Source organism: Cnephaeus nilssonii, assembly GCF_951640355.1.
Source record: "Cnephaeus nilssonii genome assembly, chromosome: 13".
NCBI lineage: Eukaryota > Metazoa > Chordata > Mammalia > Chiroptera > Vespertilionidae > Cnephaeus > Cnephaeus nilssonii.
The window spans coordinates 77,070,483-77,092,981 of NC_137084.1; the positions used below are offsets into that span (position 1 = coordinate 77,070,483).

The window sequence follows — 22,499 nt, forward strand, 5'->3', positions numbered from 1 at the left end:
AGTTTGTTGGTGATGAACTCCTTTAGCTTTTTCTTGTCTGTGAAGCTCTTTATCTGACCTTCAATTCTGAATGATAGTTTTGCTGGGTAGAGTACTCTTGGTTGTAGGTTCTTGCTATTCATCACTTTGACTATTTCTTGCCACTCCCTTCTGGCCTGCATAGTTTCTGTTGAGAAATCAGCTGACAATCGTATGGGTGCTCCCTTGTAGGTAATTAACTGTTTTTCTCTTGCTGCTTTTAATATTCTCTCTTTGTCTTTTGCTCTTGGCATTTTAATTATGATGTTTCTTGGTGTGGTCCTCTTTGGATCGCTCTTGTTCGGGGTTCTCTGCGCTTCCTGGACTTGTAAGTCTATTTCTTTCACCAGGTGGGGGAAGTTTTCTGTCATTATTTCTTCAAATAGGTTTTCAGTATCTTGCTCTCTCTCTTCTTCTGGCACCCCCATAATTCGGATGTTGGTAAGCTTGAAGTTGTCCCAGAGGCTCCTTACACTATCTTCATGTTTTTGGATTATTTTTTCTTTTTGCTTTTCTGGTTGGGTGTGTTTTGCTTCTTTGTATTTCAAATCTTTGACTTGATTCTTAGGGTCCTCTAGTCTGCTGTTGGATCTCTGTATATTATTCTTAATTTCAGTCAGTGTATGCTTAATTTCTAATTGGTCCTTTTTCATATCTTCGAGGGTCTCACTAAATTTAATGGCAGTTTTCTAGAAGATTCTTGAAAAACCTTATAACCGTGATTTTGAACTCTATATCTAGTAGTTTGCTTTCCTCCATTTCTGTCATTTGTGACCTGTTTCTTTGTCTCCACATTTTGGCTGCTTCCCTGTGTTGATAGAGTTGGTTTGTGTGCTAGGTGTCCTATAGGGCCCAATGGCTCAGCCTCCCCAGTTACCTGAGGTGGACACACTTGGTGCACCCCTTTGTGGGCTGTGTGCACAGTCTTGTTGTAGTTAAGCCTTGATTGTTGTTGGTATCACTGGAAGGAATTGACCTCCAGGCCAATTGGCTGTGAGGATCAGCTGTGTCTACGATGGGAGAACTTCTGTGCTGGAGACACCCTTATGGGGCAAGACTTGCTTCAATGGGGCTTTGGCGCTCACTGAGTCTGCCCCTTGAGTGTGTCCCTTATGGATCTGAAGAGTTGTAATCTGGATGGTCCTGCTCTGACCACTGGGTACACTGGCTCTTGGATCTCCAAGGAGGTGCAAATTTAGCCTCTGCCTGAGGCCACCCAGCAGGAGCTACGGAGAGATCTGCAGATTCCTCTTCTTTGTTTGGGATTTGGAGGTGCCCAGATGAGGCCCAGCTGTGAAGCAATGCAAGCTGCTGTGGGGCCTTGGGACTTCTTTTGGAGATTCTGGGGCTCTCTGACCCAGCTGCAGTTTGTTAGGTAATTTTAGATTGCAAAGGGCCAGGCAATTCATATGCAAAAGCCTCTGCGCACAGCTTGGGTGGGGCGGGGTCTCAGGGGATCAACAGGGCGGAACAAACAGCTATGGCTGATCCTCAGCCCTGCCCTAAGAGCCCCCCAGGTCTCAGTGTCCTGCAGTAATCGCTGCAAGCACCTCTGAGAGAAAGCCGCCCTCAAGTTCCACCTGAAGCCAGACAGTCCAGTTTCTCCCTGTATAAGTCTGGGTCCCCAGAATCTCGCCCAGAACTGGAGTTCAGAGCAGTCGGGAACTTGTGTCTCCCTCCTGATTGAAAAAGACAACCGCATACTCATTTGCCAGCCCTTTCTGTGCGTGCACGCCTCCGTAACTCTGCACTTTACTTCCACACCTCCTCTGAGTCTCAGTGTGCTTTTCTCTTTCCTTCTAGTTGTAGAATTTCCACTCAGCCAGCCTTCCTATGGTTCTGAATGATGTCCATTTTGTCTTTTAGTTGTAGTTTTGGAGTGGTTGTGCGAGGCAGCAATTTCAGGTGTTTACCTATGTTGCCATCTTGGTTTCCCATCAAATACAGATTTCTTATATATCAGAATATCACCACTAACCTATTTAAGTTATTTGGTTGTTCTGAAAAAGCATTATTCCCACTTGGGCATGGCTATTTGAATTAGATATACTGATCCATACAGAAAATACAGCTTAATATTTTGAAACTTGATTTCTGTCTAAGTCATGACCAATCCCATTGTCTTCCCATCTTCTGTTCTGTGAGCATGAAAAGAGTGGGCTGTGGAATCTCTTTAACTCAGGGCATTGGATCATCAGCATTACTCAAATGAAGATTGTTATGAGCCAACACTGTAATAGGTGTCAAAGGCACCCACTAATGATTTCTTATGTCTTTGTCTCCCTCAGGTACAGAACCGTGGCATTTCTATTTAATTAATGGATTTCTGAATTTTAATGTAGTCTTTGCTTTGGCTCTTCTGGTCTTACCACTGACTTCTCTTATGGAATACCTGCTGCAGAGATTTCATGGTGAGTGGCACAAGGGATGATAGGTTTTTTGGGAGGGAAGAGCAAGTAACAATGTATACGAAGAAATGAAAAATGGAAAATGAAGATTTTAAAAAAAGAAATGAAAAAGAATCTGCTTATTTATTCTCCACTTTCTCCCTATGGAAATGGTTGATTTATTGAATTTTCTATCTGTATGTGTGGATTATTTAGACCCCTGTGAAGATGTGGTGAATAATTGCAAATTAAGTTGACAGGGAGGAGTTTTATATTCCTTAAGTGAGGCAGTCAGTATAATTTACAGAACCATCCAGGGAGACAAAAAAGCTTATAAAATCTCAGAAGATAAGCCTATTTGATTAAGTCTCCTGTTTTTTAAAGAATTGTTAACATGGTAGATTGTTTAAGATAATCAGTGCTAGAGGCAAACATTCTTTGGGAAATTACTTCCACCCAAAATCTGGAAACTAAGCCATATAGGGAGTCCCCCAATTTAGATACTGACGTGAGAGAAGCTTTGAACTCTGCTCTTTTGTTTCATTTTGCTTCTCTGCCTTATTGTGAAATGTTTAGGTTGTCATTTGTTTTGCTTGCTCTACTTTACAGCCAGCATTTTCTCAAGTCATGCTTATGATATCTAATGCTATAGTTGCTCTTATGGAAAACAGATTTGAGCAGAAATTAAAATGTGATTTGGAAAGAGTTTTATTTCAGACTTTTCAGTCTGATTTGGTTGCCATGTGATTGATCCCTCCACTCCACCCCTTATTCTGCTTTTCTACTCTTAATGGTTTAGGAAGAGTTTACTGTACTATAGTAATAGAATAGGAAAGCAGCCTTCAGAGTCACTTTTGTTTTCTGTGAGGACTTTTGTTTTAACATAACCATAATGCCATAACAAAATTAAGGAGTTGCTTAATATTATCTAAAATCAACTTGATATTCAGATTTTCTTCATTATCTGAAAAATAGCTTTTTACAGTTAGTTTGTTTAAAGGAGTATCTAAACACAAGTCATATACTGAATTTAGTATTTTATTTCTTAAGCTTTTTAAAAGGTTCCCCACTCTCACCTCTTTTTTCCTGAAGATTTCTAAGGAAATTAGGTCGTTCATATTGTAGTGTTCCACGTACGTATTTTTTTTATCACAAAAATAATTTATGCTTGTGGAAAATTTGGAAATGCTTGTAATGTACATATAAAAACAGTATCGTAAGCTCTTTTCTACAGTATGAATTCAATTTTGGTTTAAAAATGTATAATGACACACATATCCACCTAGTAAGAAAATAAGTGGCTTCTGCTTTTATTTATACGTTTTTTGTCTATTTTATAATAGGAACAGTACTTTTAACAAAGAAAAAACAGAAAAATATAAATGATCCATTTATTCCATCATGCAGTACAACTGTGGTTATGATTTTGCATATTATATGGGGGACATTTCAAATTTTTAGGCCATATTTAAAAATATATTTGTTTGCTTTTGAGATACAGAAGAGAAAAAGATTGTTTACTTGTACCTATTTTCTTTCAATTAAGAAAATTTCAACCTAAACTATTTCCTGGGAAGGGATAAATTCTAAATTATAACCTGAAATCTCATGATAATATCTTAGAGTTGAAAGTTTAAAGATAAGTTTGTTGTTTAAAAATTTTTATCCCTGAGGAATTTCTTCAAAAATACAGATAAATTAGGAGTGCTAAATTAGGCATCCTAAGGTGGATTTTAAAAATTTATTTTTAAAAATCAAATTTTTAAATTTTTATTTTTAAGTTGGATCTTAAGGACAATCATTTCATCTGAACTTGCTCATTACAGACAAAATGGACACTAGGGGGCGCTCTCTGTCTATTTGCCTGTGATCCTATGTACTGCTCATTATCACTAACAGAAGCACAGGGGATACCTTCAGGCTTATCACTAAGTGTTCATGTACCTAACGACAGCAACTTTCCAGCATGTGCTTGGTCTTAGTTTTCATTGAATTCCTTTAATTCTTTCATATGCTTTAAGTACATTTTGGTTTCAATTTTGGGATTCAAAGTAGATGGATATTTGCAGAAAAGAAAAGAAAACTTGATCAGTAAACTTCCTTTTAGAGTGTTTTTATATTTGCTTAGAAACAAACTCTTTGTTATTTGTGGTTTGACAAAAACAGTGATGTGTTTAAGAAACCTGCTCTTTTTTTCCCCTTTAATATGTAGCTATTTGAACAGACCACTGGTGTATAAGTAAGAAGAGTAACATATTAAAATGAACATAGGAATTAAAACCCAAAAAATGAGTTTATGTTATGCTTTTGGTTAATCTCAGGAACCTTTAGTCTGAGTGGCAGGACTCATTAGAGAGAGAAGGCTTTTTTTCCCCTTCATTCAGTGTACAAATGAATCTCTATTGCCCATTCACCTGACTTCCATTTATTCTAGCCAGATCCAGTATTGTGCCTCCCTTTCCATGTTGGATCTCTTGGGAGAGCTAAAGAGTATATACCTCTTTTTACTCAACTCCTTTACTGCATTGGAGAAAGTGTGAACACAAGAAATTAAACGTTTTATGGGGTGCCCTAGAGCATATTTTCATGTTTGAGATCAAGAGAACATTGAAACTCAATATGTTGTTTTCTAATATGGTGAAAGGCGGATATTTTTCTGTGTTTTACAGTCCAGAATTTAGGCCACCCATATTGGCTTACCTTGGCTCCAATGTATATTTGGTTTATAATTTTCTTCACCCAGCCTCACAAAGAAGAGCGATTTCTTTTCCCTGTATATCCACTTATATGTCTCTGTGGCGCTGTGGCCCTTTCTGCACTTCAGGTGAGTTTCAGGGAAATAGATATCTGCTTCATTCTGCTTCACTTTTTGAATTGTTCTAAAGCTTACAGGCAAATTACAAAATGCTTCCACTGAAGATATTTTAACCGTACATTAAACCTGATACAGATTATGTTATTAAGGCTTTATGTAGTGCTCGCTTAGCTGTTGATTGTACTCTTTTTTTTGCTGATTACATTTTTTGCAGTGTTGACTTGTGAGTTATTTGTCTCTGTTGCCAATAAGAATCCAAGTATTTTTAAATCATTGTATGGGCCTCCCATAGAATGGTGGTACCCCAGCAGAGCTAATAGAATGTCTGCTCTTCAACAGTGAGATCAGAATAAAACTTGCTCAACTGTTTGAAATAACATCAGGCAGTTAAAACCAGTTTAGATCAATTCCCTGTTAGAATTAATCTTGACTGTCTCTTTATTTATGGCCTCAGAAGCCTCCAGACTCTTTTTTGACCTCTGCTACCATTTGCAAATGACAGGAAAGAATAATTAGGGTAAGAGGTTTTCTCTTTAACAGATTTATGGAGATATAAACCATACAGTTTACCCATTTAAAGTATACAATTCAGTGGTTTTTAGTATACCCACAAATATGTCAATTTTAGAACATTTTCATCACCTCAGAAACTGTACTCTTTCACTGTTGTCACCCCCCTTTCTCCTATCTCCCCAGCCATAGCTACCATTCATCTATTTGGTGTCTCTGTAGATTTGCCTAATCTGGACATTTCATACTTTTTAAAAATAAATTATTAGCATTTAAAGAACTAAAGAAATATCCAAATAATTTTCCTATGAAGTTACTGAGATTTCATTCTTGAGAAACCCTCTGGCCAGGCTGACCCTAAAATAGTTTTTATCTTAGAATTTGGAGTGGGTACCTCACTAAATGTTTGCAAATTCTGAGACCTTTGATAGAACCTCTTTTGCTGCTTTTTCCATCTTGGTTTTGCTATGATGTCTTCTAATTATGTATACTCTGGAAGGTATATCTTTTTTTTCAGTAGTTTTCTTTCCTTCTAGAAATGCTACCACTTCGTGTTTCAGCGGTACCGCCTAGAGCATTACACTGTGACCTCAAATTGGCTGGCGTTAGGATCACTCTTCCTGTTTGGACTCTTATCCTTTTCTCGCTCGGTAGCCCTGTTCAGAGGTAGGTGTACTGAGAATGTCTTAACCCATACTCATGAGGCAATTCATTTTAGGTTTTGCTTAATGTGTGATTGTTAGTACAACTCAGCTTAAGCTGGGAGGAGGACTTTTCTATAGGGTGGCCTGTGGACTTAAATATTAAGACTGGGATGTGACTCTTGTATTTTAGGATTGAAGAGAAGATTGAGAATTCCTTTTAGTGTGGTTATCTGTAATTTTTTTTCTCTATTCTTATTGATTTTTTTCCCTTCAAAGGATGCCTTTTCCTTTTAAAGGATGAATTAAGGAAGTTTTAAACTTAGGATTAGATTTGGGGCTCAATTCCTGATATTATATGTTTTCTTATAATCTTTAATTTCACATAGATTAAAATGGGACATTAACATTCATCGTAAGTAAATATCAGAACCTCATGTTACTCATCTTTGGCTTTCACAAAATTTCAACTTTTTTCCTTCTAGGGTATCATGGGCCCCTTGATTTGTATCCAGAATTTTACCGAATTGTTACAGACCCAACCATCCACACTGTCCCAGAAGGCCGACCTGTTAATGTCTGTGTAGGAAAAGAGTGGTATCGATTTCCTAGCAGCTTCCTTCTGCCCGATAAGTAAGTTGTCCTTTAATCCGAGTTTTAAATCAAGGAGTAAAATAGCAAATCTATGGCAGTGTCTTCTTAATTTTTCTTTTTTGGGGTGTTTTTCACAAAAAGTTTTTCTATTACCATCCCAGAGAGCTGTGGGACCTGCCCCGTGCACCTATTGCCTTTGTTCAGTGGACCGAATGCTGTGTTTGGTTGTGCACCTTGCACTGCCCTTAACCACAGAGCTCTGGGGAATTCTAAAACCACTTTGGGCCCTGGGATCCTGCTCTTCCTAAGGATTCATATTTAAATTTCTATAGGATCTGATGTTAATTCACTTCTAAAAGTGGTCTAGAAACTTTAGCAAGAAGTGTTTTTTTAGAGAATAAATGTTTGTCATCTAACAACACTGGAAGTTTTCCACCAATGTATGGACACTAGGGGGAGCTGTGGTCAAGACATCTGTGCCACTTTCTTTTAAGCTGTCCGTATTGATGTGATAGCATTAGGTTCTGGGATTCCTTGTATTTGCTGAATTTGGATGGAGAAGAGTCCTATTTGGGGAAAAGGGAAGTCAGGTTAAGAGTCATTTTCCTCCATTTGGGGACTGGTGGTGTCTTGTGCTTGGTAAAGATCCTGTTATCAGCCATTAATAATTAAATTAATACTTGTTTATTAAGTGTTAACTTTACCTTTAGTTATAAAATAGTTTCATAACTAAAGATATTTTTGAAGATTACTTAGGAACAAGTCCTTCTCCCATAGTGAGTTTTTGCATTTCCCTCTTTTCTCTATATACCCGATGAATTTGCTTTAATCCGGATAACGGGTAATTGGCAATAAACTGGTGCTTCTCTGGTTGTTTGATGGTATGAATATTTGGTTACATAGTTATTGCTGAGAGTTGGTGAAATGGGTTGAGAGACCTCTAGTTTAACATTTCTCAATGAGTTTGGACTGAATTGTGACCTCTGCCTCTATGCTCCCGGGTTGAGGTTTTAGTAGAAATATCTTTTTTCCAAGTGAAATGAAATATTTTTTACATGATTTGGAGGGGTGAGGGCTTGTTTATTTCAAGAACATTAGCAATATGAGCCCCCTGTGCTTTTCTTATTATCCTTATTTGTGTTTCTGACAGTTGGCAACTTCAATTCATTCCATCAGAGTTCAGGGGTCAGTTACCAAAACCTTTTGCGGAGGGACCACTGGCCACCCGGCTTGTTCCTACTGACATGAACGACCAGAACCTAGAGGAGCCATCCAGATATGTAAGGGGACATTCTCTTTTTACTGCTTTGAAAAGCTGTTGGCAGACATATTAGAACGTTGATAAACTGAATTTCTTAGAAAGTGTTTTCTTTGGGGTGAGGGCTATAACAACTTTGTTGAGAAAAAATGAACAGGATCACTATTATTTTTCAAATTACCACCTTTATTTTCTATGTAAGACATATAACTCAATATATTTTCTGATCTGGGCTGGAAATTTTTATATGTTGAATTTGAATCATCATTTTAAAATACATTCTGAAACTCTGTCATTCCCTCAAGTTATCAGTAGACCTTTGACCTAACTAGTAGTATATCCTGGTTTTAGCAAATGGACAGTCAGTGAGGGCTATTTTAACAGCCCATCCATGGAGCAATGCCTCTCAGGACTGCACTCTTCTACCCACTCATCTTCACTCACTCTGAGATTCATTGTGGGTTTTATTTCAGTGTCTTTGAAAGATGACACCATTTGGTACCAGTAAAATCCTTGATTGTGGAAAAGGTGAGAGCAATAAAGATAGTACTCCTGGTTCCCAGAGTCAGTAAAATATTATTTTATAGAATTATTAGAAAGTACATTTTTGGGCAACATTGAACCATTTAAATGTCAAATACATTTTGTTTAGGTTTTCTTATGTCATATACTTGAAATGTGAAACACCAGGTCCCAGTTCCCTTCCAAAGCACACTGGCAGCCACATCTGGCCTTTGTCTCCTGGACTGGGGCTGGTTAGACTTCGAAGGAGACCCTCAGGGCTTATGAATGAGATTCTTGTTGTGTGAGTGTTAGCTATAAGCTATGAAAGTGAACATCATAAGGCACAAACTTGGTCTGGCCCTCTGAGAAGGTAAGATACCGTATTTTCCGGCGTATAAGACGACTTTTTAACCCAGGAAAATCTTCTATACGCCCAGTCGTCTTGTACACCGGAAAATACGGTATGTACGCCCCTAAGTGGCTTGTATTAGAGTTTCCTTCTAATTTAAGCCTCTGATTCCCGTAACAATATCAAGTAGCCCTGGGCAGGGTAAACTTATTGGTGATTCTCATTTTAGCTGAGAGCAGGCTTTGATGTACAGGGGATCACATTACCATGGGGACACTGGATACTTAAGAGTGGGAGAATACACTATGATGGGGAAGATATAAATTGAGTAATGTTTTAGGAAGAGCTAGCATAGGGTAGTCAAAAAAGAGCATGGGCTTTGGAGTCAGTTCTGAGTTCAAATCCAAGTTCTGTTGCTTATCTTGGTGATCTTTGGCAAATTAGTTAATTTCTTTGTTTAACTAATTTCAGTTTCTATCTGGAAAATGGCAGTAATGATACCTACTTTGGAAGATTATTATGAAATCAGATATTATATCTCTCTGATATATTAAGCATAGTGTTTGATACATTGATTTTTCCACAAATGTTCTTAATCAGTTAATGGCTTATGAGATGGATTATATTTAAAGGAACCACTTAAGAGGATTTAAAATCTGCCTGAATCTATCTCTCCTTCCTTACTTTTATTGTTCCCTAACCTGGTTTTTATTTCAGTCCATCCAGACTCATCATTTCCTTTTAAGAGAATATAAAACGTTTACAAACCTAGACTATATGTTCAACCATAAAAGAAATCTCGGTACACTTGAAATTAAGGAAATCATACATATTATGCTTATCTTTAAAAATATCAATAAAATTAGTTAATCTCTAGTTAGACTGATCAAGAACAAAGACACAAATTACCAATATAAGAAGTTAAAGTGGAAATATCATTATAGAACCTACAGGCATTTGTGTAATATTAAGGAAATATTATGGAACATGGCGGCCGACAGGATGGCAGGGAAGGCGAGAGTATGACGGAGTAAAGAAGTGAGAGGGGTGTGTGTGGACGTGTGTGGTGTGTGTATGGGTGGGAGAGGACAGATAGATATCTCAGGAGTCCCAGGGACTGGCAGATCGGGCTCACCTAGACGGGGAGCCCTTGCTACCCTGCGGGCACCCCCAGGCCGGCTCGGCTTTGGCATGGAAATCATTGCCTTTTCTATTCCAATGACTTTGCTTATCTGAATGACCACACTTATCTTCCTTCTGATACTAGCAACACTCTTCTTCTCTGAAATCTTTCCCAACTATAAGTCCATAGTGAGCAATCCTTCTTAGCCCTTTGCACTCGCTTGCTTTTTTCTCGATTCCTTTATTCTACTCGGGATTTAATTTTTTAAATACCCCAGATTTTACAAAGCGCGGCAGTAGAATAAAAAACTGGAGTTTCTTTTCATACAAACTTATTTATTTGGATTTTTTTATATTTCAAATTATTGATACATTCGAAGAGTAATTTTAATCTCTATAATTTTTCATGGTGTGATATTTTTTTAAACATTCACCCACATGAAGACCTGGTTTACATTCACATGTTTCGCAAATATAAATCGTCTCTCTTCTTCCTCCTTTGATTTTTCTGTTAGAACAAACAACACAATCTTTGTGTTTTTTGTTAGGGTGAGGTGTGATTATATGGAGCTTTCCATCTAAACGTTGCTCTAAGTTAGTGGATAATAATCTACCCCTGGAAGTTAGTGTACCATCTCTGAATTCTCCAACAAGATCATGTACTAGTTTCCTAATAAATTTCACATGCGTTATCGGTTTTTCATTTTTTTCTTTTTTGGCATTCTTTGTACAATATATAGGAATTTACAACACTGACCTCAAGCCCCCAGAAAAACAATTTACGCCACCATTTTAGAGTCTTCCTCATAAAACAGTATGTGCCTGTGTAGTGATCAGCTATATCAACACCCCCCATAAACTTTGTATAGTTGGTCGCGACCTTGGGTTTGAGAACTATTTCCTTCCCACCACCATGCACTCTCCTTTCCACAGACTCAGTCTCTGAAGTGTCCCATGTACTGAGCATTGTGACTATCCTCTTGTCTTTCCACGTAAGAAGCATTACATTTTCATCCCTGAAAGCCACTATCTCTCCTTTCATTAGCTTTGGATGCTTGATAACAGGTGGATTATCTTTCCTATTGGGCATTATTGTCCCTGTCAAGTGTGTTTTTTCCTTGAACAATTCCTTTGCAAGAGTGACACTAGTGTAATACCTGTCAGTAAAGAAATGATAACCTTGAGAACCAGGTACTGAGTTCTTCAATCTTTCATGAAGCTTTAAAACTATTCTGCTAGTAAAAGGGAGATCAGGTCTCACCAACGTTTCAGATGTTATTCCTCCATAATAAGGGACAAATGAATGTACGTAACCACATTTTGAATCTGAGAGGACATATAAACGAATACCCCATTTTGTTGGCTTTTTAAGATTATATGTGATGAAGTGTATCTTTCCCTTGAAACCAACAACAGCCTCATCAACAGCAATCTCTCTTCCAGGACAGAATCTCTCCCTAATTTCATTTCAAGGTATGACAAGAAGCAGTTTACCTTCTCGGTTCTTGTTCTCAAATCTTTACTTGACTTTTGGTCGTTTTTCAAGTGTAACATCCAAAATATTTGCAAGAACCTTTCTCTTTTGAAAACAGATAGAAAAAATGGTACATGAGACTCAAAATCCATGGACCAATAACTCTGCAAGTTGGGGTGATTCAATACACCCATATTTAGTATTACACCAAGAAAAGCCTTCATTTCCTCTATTGTCACATCCTTCCAATTATTCCAAGTGGATCGCTGGGATAGTTCTTTCTGGCTAATTTTATGCCTAGCATACTCATTTGTCTCATCCGTTATATTTTTTATCAACGTCTCAGTAAAAAACAACTGAAAAAAGTCTATTGGTGTGGCACATCCAGAAGGAACTTGAGGTCCAACATGTAACTGACCAGTGGAGAAAGGGATTCTGCTAGGCTCTTTGTCATTCACAGATGTAGATGTCCACTTTTCTTTTCCCTGTTTTCCCCTAGAAACGTAACTTTCACTGGGTCTTATACCCGATTTCTCAATGATATCACCTATATCTCCATCACTCTCACTCGAATAAACAATTGTGCGTCTTCGTTTTGCCTTTATGAATTCAATGTGACTGTCACTGTCAGTACTTTTAGCCAGATCTTTGGGCAAAGCAAGGGACTTTTTCCTTTCTATAGTTCCACTAGGACCAGCGATTTGTTCATCATCTCCACTCGCATCCTCGGAGAACTCACTTTCGTCACTATTACATTTTTTCACTTTTTTCTTCGTTTTCAAAGTAAAATTCATCATCGCTGCTTTCTGTCTTTGGAAAACTTACCCATCCTGAGGAGGGGAAATTCACTCAGAACGTGCGACTGCTAGGGGGCAAACCAATCATCCAACTAAACCCTGTGTCATGACATCTGTGATATGCTAATAGAAACTTAAACAAACCTAGGAGACAGAAAGATAAGGAAGGTTCTTTACCAAGGGAAGATGATGCAAGCTCAAAAAGGCACGATGCAACGACTCATGCCTTGGACCCTCCTACTCAAGATTGCTGCCTATGCAAAAGATAAGCTTAGGTGGTGGCATCAGTTGAGACGGCATTTACATTTTACTTGTCCTTTCATGCTAATGAAAACAAGAAAAGATACTGGAAAAATAGACAAAAATCCCCCTTCTACGTGTCGAGTGTGGTGAAACTACGTGTCGAGTGTGGTTCGACATACGAGCTGCTACCAATGCTAACCGTGTCGCGTCAGACTCGACATCCGAGTGCAAAAGGCTAAGTCCCTTAAATATTTATCTGCACAGCTCATTTAGCCATTTAATTTTGTTGTCTTATGTTATTGAAATATCTCTGATATGTATGTAATATCTTTCCCCATCAGATAGTAACTGCTATAAATAGAATCACTGTACCTTATTTTTTTTGTATTCACTACAGCATCTAGGATAGTGCTGTATATCCACTAGTTAGCCTATACATCATTTCTTGCTGGAGGGATGCATGTTGATCATCGCTGAGCTAGTGATGTTGACTATAGTGATGTAAAGAAAGCTGACTATAAAATCTCCAGTGGCCTTGTGTATATTTCTTAGGCTTTAGGCACTTGTCTCTAGTTAGATCTTATTTCCATGTTCTCTGCCGCCAGACACGGTTAAATTTGGTTAAGTGGCTCTATGTTAGCTATACTCAGAAGGTGAAGTTTTTTAGAATACTTATAGGAGTCACCAAAATGCTGGTGATCAAAGCAGGGACAAACAACTCAGACAATCTGCTGAGTGTACAGTGGCTGTCACTGTGCTCATCTCCTTCCTGTTGAGAGTGTCCCTGCAGGGTTCTCTTTGAATTTTCCTGCAGGTGGGGGAATGCCCTCCAGATCCAGTCCAATCACCTTTGACCTTTGGAAAGTAGAAGAGAGGTCTGATGGCTTATTGTGAATTCTACATGTACTGTGATCAGGAATTCATTTGTTTCTAGTTAACTGTTTAAAAAGATATTTGTTGCCCTGGCTGGTGTGGTTCAGTTGGCTTGGCATCATCCCGTGCACTGAAAGGTTGCTGGTTCGGTTCCCTGCAAAGACACATGCCCACGTTTCGGGCTCCATCCCCAGTAGGGGACGTGAAGGAGGCAGCCAATTGATGTTTCTCACATCGATGTTTCTCTCTCACCCTTTTCCTTCTTCTCTCTCTAAAAAAAAGAAAAGTCAATAAAAATATTATTTAAAAGATTTTGTTTTCCTCTGATGGTAAAGGTAATACACATTTATTTATAAAATAATGAAAGCTGTCAATAAGAAAAGCAATCATCTATAATCTCATTAAATACATATTAAGCTGTTAGCACTTTGATGTTTTTTCCTTTTACTTTTTTCTCTTATATACATATATAACATATTTATATGTAAACAAAAATCTCAACTATTTTTTAAAATAGTGCTGTAGCCCAGCTGGCATGGCTTAGTGGTTGAGCATCGACCTGTGAATCAGGAGGTCATTGTTCAATTCCCACTCGGGGCACATGCCCAGGTTGTGGGTTCAATGCCCAGGTTGCAGGCTCGATCCCCAGTGGGGGGTGTGCAGGTGGCAGCCAATCAACGATTCTCATCATTTATGTTTCTATCTCTCTCTAACCTCTCTTCCTCTCTGAAACCAATAAAAAAAATATATTTTTTAAATAGTGCTGTAGTTTTTAAGAAATGGTGCCAGGATCAAGACTGTAATGGCTAAATAACTTTGCCCAACACAAAGGAGGCCATGCTGTACTACATTCATGCTTGTTACTTCTGGTATCAGTCCTGGTTTTTAAGTCTGGGTTCATTCAAAAAGGCAAAGTCATAATGTTATCTTTCTTTCCTGAGCATGCTAAATAGCAACATTATTTTTATCTGCCCTTTGTCTCTCAGTGAAGGGAGAGCCAATCCTTCAGTGCTAAGTGACTTGGGTCTGTCTCCTGTTTCTAGTCTGACTAGTTGACACGTGTGACCTCCTTTATTTCACTAGCCCCCTTTACCTCTGAGTTTACCAGGAATTAGGAAGGAGTGTTTATAAAGGTTCTGTGGTTTCTACTGCATTGTTACAACTAACTAAAGGCCCAGTGCCCAAAAATCGTGCACGGGTAGGGTCCCTAGTAGCTGCCAGCTGCCGGTCAGGGCCTTCCTTCTTCCACGCTGCCCCCTGGTGGTCATCACATGTCATAGTGAGTGATCGAACTCCCAGTTGGTCAAACTTGCGAGGGGACACTTTGCATATTAGGCTCTTATATATATAGATTGCAGAAATAATTTTGGTTTTATATTCTTCCATGGCAAGTATTGAGTAGTTATTGAACATTCCATTATTGAGCAGGTCACATTTTTACAATGATACATGCCAAGATTTTCAGCCAGAATCCAGGTCTGAATTTAGAAGATACGTTTTGTTGACCTTGCAAAAGACCTCAAGTTTGCTTGTGGAAGTGGTGTTGGAAGGTTTGCAGCTTGTGAACTAGTGAAAGGGTTCTTTGAAATATGACAGAAAGTTATAATATCAAATATGATGGGTGTGCCTCTTAACACACAGTGAACTGAAGAAGCTGGGAGATCTTTGAGTTGTTTTTGCATGCACTTTGCATATTCTCATGTTGAATGGTTCAACTGTGTGCAGTTTTCTGTATTCACTCTGTTTTTCTTGTGAATAAAATGATAGATAAGCAAATGCATATATTGAATTGTGCTCAAATTATTTCCTAATACATCAGTTGGCATTAGAACAAATTTGCGTTTTCAAAATGTGGTACAACAAAACTGACTATATATTCAGTCAAAGCTTTCCATATCTTGTTCTTCCTTATCCTTGCTTTTACCATTTAACCAATGGAAAGAATTATGGACTTGGAAGAGAACTTAAGATATTATAAAGTCTATGATCTCTTCATTTTATGGGTGAGGAACCTGAGGCTCAGAGAGGTTGTAACATGACAAAGGTTAGTCCTAGGATAAGAAGCTTGTTTTCAGGATCCCCCAATATCCTTTTCACACCTCCTCTGACTTCCAAAGCCACGTACAGTTTATATCATATGTTATATCACTTGACTATATGTTCTCATGCAATGGTTAATCATTCTTTGATAACTGAGTTGACCTTAAGAGGCGGAACGTTGCTTTTTTTCAAAGTTACTTTCCATTTCTAGAGCTCTGTTATATATATGCCAGGTACTATATATAATAATTATTTTTTTCATCAATTAATAGAAATGAGTAGGATCCACTCCCTTTTCTTTTTCTCTCTCTTTTAATCCCTTCTCCTATCCTTTTTAGAGTTCCTTATTGGAGGAGAAAACAAATTGCTCTATAGTTTTACTAATTGTTCTCAGCCTTGATTATCAAAGCAGCAGATTCAAATTGCTATAATATGTGCAGTAGAATAAGATTGGAATTCACTAAGAATTTAAGTGAATGCTATTCAAAATGCTTCTTTGAAATTAATTCCCTAGTATCTGTTGTGTTGCCATTTAGAAATTAAATCATGTTTCCATGATGTTCCACTGAATGACCAAACAATTTTACCTGTAAGTTTACATTGTTACAGTGCTGTAAATTTTTACTCATGAATTCAAAGATTTCATTGGCAAATATATATTTAGCAGGGCTGAATGGGAGAGAATAAATCTATAAGACAGTCTATGCTACTTTTTAAAATTTAATTGGACTATTTATAAAAAAAGAAATGAAAAGCCAAGAAAATACTGGAAAATTTCCCTATCAAATGTTTCCTCCTAGGCCCAAGTGTTCTATTTCAGAAAGAGGAAATACCGTAGGAGAAAACTGATGGCCAGAAAAACGATGTAGTGGCAAGAGCACTGGATTGGGAGTCAGGAGAACATGTGATTCTTCAATGGAATTGAATGAAGTGTGTTCTCTTACATGACTTTGTGAGTTTCCAAGACCCTTGAAATAGCTTTATATCTCTCTTCATTGTACTGTAACTATACCTGAAATCCAGTTGCTGTGTTTAGATTTTTATCTTATTCCATTACCTGTTTTCTAATCAAATATTTTATGGTGGCAAAGCTTATCTTGAGACATGATTGCTGGGCCATGGGACCTAATGACCAGAGGTGGAAGTCTAAATGCTGCCTCTGTCCCAAAGAGATGGGCGTCTTTCAGGTGCACCCTGTGCTGTGTCCTGCTCCCCGAGTGTGGTATTGGTGTTTGAGAGCTGAGAAGATATCACTGCAGAGGCCTTGCCGGGCAGAATCTCTATAACAGCTGGTGAGGAAACCTGCAAGAAGATTCATTATTGCCCAACTCCCCTTGACCCACTCCTCTCCCAACAAAATGCTCACCTTTTAGTATTGATGTATGGACCTCTGTAGCAGGCCTTTTTTTTTTTTTTTTTAGAATGTTTTTTTATTTACATCTGAGGTGATATTAAATTGTCATTCTTAACAGACATTTATTGATGAGATGTAAACAATGTGATGTCGGTGATCAAATTAGTTTGAATTTCCCCACCGCCGCCTTTTTTCTTGTGGTTTGGAGGTGCTTATTTGTTCTTCTCCAGAGCTTCTAGTGAGCTGTTAGAAACTGAAAAAAGCCACATTTCTTTCAGAATGAGTCCTAAATGCTTGTATTTTACAAAATTTTACACCATGGCATATTTTTAGCTTCGACAGCTGGTTGATATGTAGCCAGTGACTAATGAAATGAAACACATTTTTGTTTCATGATCATGTGTTAATGTTACCCTACAATTTTGTTATTTTTGATGTAAGAAAGTGATTAAATCTGAAGATGTAAAAAATGAGCTCTTTGGTTACACTTTAAGGCAGATTTAAATCAAGTCTTTTGAATTGTAGATGAGGTGGTTATGGCGTGTGGTCTATGAGTTTGCACTGTGAGATGCTGATAAAATTGAGAGAAGAAACTTTTCTTTCTGACTCTGACTCTTCAACCTAAGGGGCAGTAGTCACTTAGTGTTACCAGGGAGTCAAACTGAGAAATGTCAAACTAAAGATAGTCACAGTAAAACAGTACCTTTAGCATTATCAGATTTTGTGAGGAAAAATTTATATCTGTAGAGAAAAAAGCCTGGAACATAGGCTAACAGATTAATGGTGGTTTTCTTTGGATGGTAAGATTATTGTTGACTTTTAAAATTCATCTTAAAATACTTTATGGTCATATTTTACTTTCATTATTTAAAAAAACAAATAACCACAATAAGGGCTACCAATACCAAATCTTTGAAACTATCAAGAAGCCTTTAGTGTGCTTTGCAAACAACGCTGAGCATGCTGCCATTGACCTCTGGCTTCCTGTCTTTGAGGACAAGAACTTCAACTTTAAATTGGGAGATAGAATCTCTGTTATTTCAGTCATATCTAAGACTACTTTTGCTGCTCTTTCTGCAAACTAGATCTAGATTGTTTCAAATAAATGAATGTGGCTTACCTATTCCAAGCTCTGAGGAAAATTTTTTTTTTTTAAACCTAGAAGTAAAAGAGGATGTTGCTGTGGCAAATAGACTATTCAGGAGAGGAGTTTAAGAATTAAATGAAAATTTAAATAAAGCTAAATAATTTGCCTATTGTTGAGGTTTGGACAAAAGGCCTGTCTGTTCAGTAAGTGTGCCAGAAACGACCTGTTGGCAGGGGAATTCCCAGCGGTGTTGAGTCACTGGCTTCAAAAGACAGTGATCTGTAAATTCTGTCAGCACAGTATCATTTACCTCCAATCTTTGGGCCTCTTTTATTCTTAATCATTTTTAAATGTTTCTGATTCTGTTCCTTTATTGGTTTATCCATCCACCCATTCATTTAACGTCAGGAACTTTTTCTTGCTCCTGGCTGTGTGCTGAAAATACAAAGGTGGCAGAAAGCATAGTCTCCAGTCATTTAAGAAAAGTCTCTAGCAAGAAAAAAAAAAAATCATGGGAAAATAAGGGAATTGGGGCCCAGCTGGCGTGGCCCAGTGGTTGAGCGCCGTGACCTATGAACCAGGAGGTCAAGGTTTGATTCCTGGCCAGGGCACAGGCCTGGGTTGTGGGCTCTATCCCCAATGTTTCTATCACTCCCTCTCCCTTCAATAAAAATATATATATTAAAAAATGAAATTGGGAGAAATAAACAATGTAGGAAAATGAAAACATTTTTAAACTTTTATAATTAACTAGAGGCCTGGTGCATGAAATTTGTGCATGGGAGGGAGAATCCCCTCAACCCAGCCTGCACCCTCTCCAATCCGGGACCCATTGGGGGATGTCCGACTGCTGGTTTAGGCTCGATCCCGGGGATCAGGCCTAAACCAGCAGTCGGACATCCCTCTCACAATCCGGGACCGCTGGCTCCTAATTGCTCACCTGCCTGTCTGCCTGGTTACCCCCAACTGCCCCCTCGCCAGCCTGGTCACCCCCAACTGCCCCCCCTGCCGGCCTGGTCACCCCCAACTGTCCCCCAAGCTGTCCTGGTTGCCCCTAACTGCCCCCCTCTGCTGGCCTGGTTGCCCCTCACTGCCCCCCCTTGCCGACCTGGTTGCCCCCAACTGTCCCCCTTTGCTTCCCCCACTGCCAGCCTGGTTGCTCCCAACTGCTCCCCCCTGCCAGCTTGGTCACCCCACGCAGCCTGCTGTTCAGTTGTTTGGTTGTCCCTCACTAACCCCCTGCTGGCCTGGTTGCCCCACACAGCCTGCTTTCAGTCGTTTGGTAGTTCCTCACTAACCGCCCCCTGCTGGCCTTGTAGCCCATGCAGCCTGCTGTTCGGTCATCCGTCCAGTTGTTTCAGTCGTGGTGGCCCCTGGCTTTTTATATATTAGGATGTTCTCTGATAGGACAAAAAAAAAGTTTGGGGACCATAAGACAAAAACATATGCTTTGAAAGGGAACAATTGGAAAATAAGAGCTCCTAGAAATTCATAAGAAGATAATGTAGATTTTAAAAAATTAATAGAATGATTAGGGTTCACTCAGCTTCTTGATTCCATAAGTTTAAGTGTCTTGCCAAATTTGGGGAGCTTTCAGCCACTATTTCAGCCCTGCCCTCTCTCTTGATTCCTGGGACTCAATGACATGAATGTTAGATCTTTTGTTACCATTCCACCAGCCCCCTTCAATTTTTTTCCATTTCTTTTTCTTTCTGTTATTCAGGTTGTATAATTTTATTATTGTTTTCCAGTTCACTGATTCTTGCCTCTGATACCTGCTTTCTGCTGTTGAGCACATCTACTGAGTTTTTTATTTCAGTTATGACCTTTTCATTTCTAAAATTTCCCTTTGGCTTTTCTCATATTTCTTTGCTGAGATTTTCTTTTTTTTTGTTTTTTTTGTTTTTGTTTTGTTTTGAGCATGTTTGTAATTGCTCATTGAAGTGTTTTTATCACGGCTGCCTTAAAATCTTTGTTAGATAATTCTAACATCTCTATCATCTCTGTTGGCATCTGTTTGTTATCATCTGTCATGCAAGTTGAGATCCTCCTGGTTCTTGGTATGATGAGTAAGGTTTCATTGAAACCTGGACATTCTGGGTATTATGTTACTAGACTCTGGAACTTATTAAGGCTTTCTGCTGTAGCTGACCTCTCTAATCCTACACTGGTGGGGAAAAGGGAGGGTTTCCTTGTTACTGCCAGATGGGAATGGAAGTCCAGATTCCTCACTGGGCCTCCACTGATACCAAGGGTGGACAGGAATGTTTGTTATAGCTGGGTGGCAGCCGGAGTTCACCACTAGGCCTCTATTGATATCACCTTGACTGAGATGAGCAGGGGGTGCCTTGTTACTGCTCTCCATGTAGCCTCCACTGATACCATGGTGGGGTGTGACCTCATTACCACGGGACAGTAGTGAAAGTCCTGACTCTCCACTAGGCCTTCTCTGACACCACCTCAGCATGCAAGAGGAAGGGTGCCTCATTACTGCCAAGTAGAGTGGAAGTCCAGGCTTCCTGTGTGGTTTCCAATGATGCCATCGGTGGTAGATGGAGGAGGCTTGTTACTGCCCAGCAGGGTTGAAAGTCCTGGTTCCTGCTCCATCTTTTCTGACAATATCCAGGCCAGGGGGAGGGGCCCCGCATTACAGCCTGGTGAAGGTGGAAGTCTAGGCTCTCCATTGGACATTTACTTACAGAGCTGTGCGTGGGATGACAGTTTTTTTGATGTGTGTGTGTGTGTGTGTGTGGGAAAGGTGTTTTTAGCTGGTGTATTAGTAAGAATTCTTCAGAGAAACAGGCCAATAGAATGTGTGTGTGTGTGTGTGTGTGTGTGTGTGTGTGTGTGTGTGTGTGTACACACACATATGAGAGAGAAAGAGATTGATTATTTTAAGGAATTTATTCACAGTTGAAGGGCGGGTAAGTCTGAAATCTGCTGGGTAGGTTGGCAGGCTGAAGACCCAGGTAACAACTGATGTTGCAGCTCGAGTCCAAAGGCAGTCTGGAGGCAGAATTTTCTCTTCCTCAGGTGATCTCACTCTTTTCCTCTTAAGGTCTTCAACTGATTAAATGAGGCCCATCCACATCATGAAGAGTAATCTGCTTTATACAGTTTACTGACTGAAATGTTAATCTCATCTAAAGATACCTTCATAGGCCTGGTGTGGCTCAGTGGTTGAGTGTTGACCTATGAACCAGGAGGTCATGGTTTGAATCCCAGTCAGGGCATATGCTGGGATTATGAGTTCGATCCCCAGTGTGGGGTGTGCAGGAGGCAGCCAATCAATCTCTCTCATCATTGATGTTTCTCTCTCTCTCCTTCTCCCTTCCTCTCTGAAGTCAATAAAAATATATTGAAAAGAAAGAAAGAGAGAGAGAGAGGGAGGGAGAAAGGAAGGAAGGAAGAAAAAAAGATGGACACAAGACACTGGGGGGGTGGGATGAGGGCATGCGACAGGGTAGGAGAGGCTGGGGGAAGGTCAATGGGGAATAAAAAGATATATGTACTACTATATGTAATACTTTAAACAATAAAAAGAAAGAAAGAAGGAAGGAGGGAAGAAAGGGAGGGAGGGAGGGAGGAAGGGAGAAAAGAAAAGAAAGAAAGAGAAAGAAAGAAAGAAAGAAAGAAAGAAAGAAAGAAAGAAAGAAAGAAAGAAAGAAAGAAAGAAAGAAACCATCACAGCAACATCTAGTCCAGTGGTCTGCAAACTCATTAGTCAACAGAGCCAAATATCAACAGTACAACGATTTAAATTTCTTTTGAGAGCCAAATTTTTTAAACTTAAACTTCTTCTAACGCCACTTCTTCAAAATAGACTCTCCCAGGCCGTGGTATTTTGTGGAAGAGCCACACTCAAGGGGCCAAAGAGCTGCATGTGGCTCGTGAGCTGCAGTTTGCCGACCACGGATCTAGTCTGCTGTTTAACCAAATATCTGGGTATTGTGGCCTAGCTAAGTTGACATATAATATTAATTATCTCTGCTGGAATGATTATTTTCTAAAAGTATTGGTCTTGGTTTGTGAAGGTCCTAGCTGGTCTGCCTTCTTTCCTCTACATTTTAGAGTCATCTTATGTTTGTTTCAGGCATAATATTCAGGGTTTTTAGCTGGACTTAGCAGGATCAGTATGGAAAAGCACCTGCTCTTGCCTTTTATGTCTTGCTTTCTTTTAATATATCAGCTTAAATGCTTCATTGATATTTGAGGCCATAAGTTTTTATTTCTAAACCTCTTCTCTGTATTATCCTGAAAATTATTTCATTTTTCCTTCTCTGTGTGTGTTTCTTTGTTTTTAATATTGTATCTTTTAGACTCGAGAGTCTCATTTTATGATTTTCATCTGGGTGGTTTCTTTTTCCCCTTTCAGATTTTAGCTTAAATTTTTTTTTATTTAGGTGGAAGTTCTCTAAGCACGTTCACTCTGG

At 39.0% G+C, this 22,499-nt stretch overlaps 1 protein-coding gene across 4 annotated transcripts in view; it reads left to right on the forward strand.

Moving 5' to 3' along the window:
• ALG9 (ALG9 alpha-1,2-mannosyltransferase) overlaps positions 1-22,499 on the forward strand; it is a 107,760-nt gene that overhangs the window by 45,118 nt on the left and 40,143 nt on the right. For all 4 annotated transcript variants that reach the window (XM_079788764.1, XM_079788767.1, XM_079788765.1 and 1 more), the window contains 5 exons: positions 2,307-2,429; positions 5,075-5,229; positions 6,267-6,396; positions 6,857-7,004; positions 8,116-8,245. In XM_079788764.1, the coding sequence (XP_079644890.1) occupies positions 2,307-2,429; positions 5,075-5,229; positions 6,267-6,396; positions 6,857-7,004; positions 8,116-8,245 (686 nt within the window). The remainder of the gene's footprint in view (positions 1-2,306; positions 2,430-5,074; positions 5,230-6,266; positions 6,397-6,856; positions 7,005-8,115; positions 8,246-22,499) is intronic.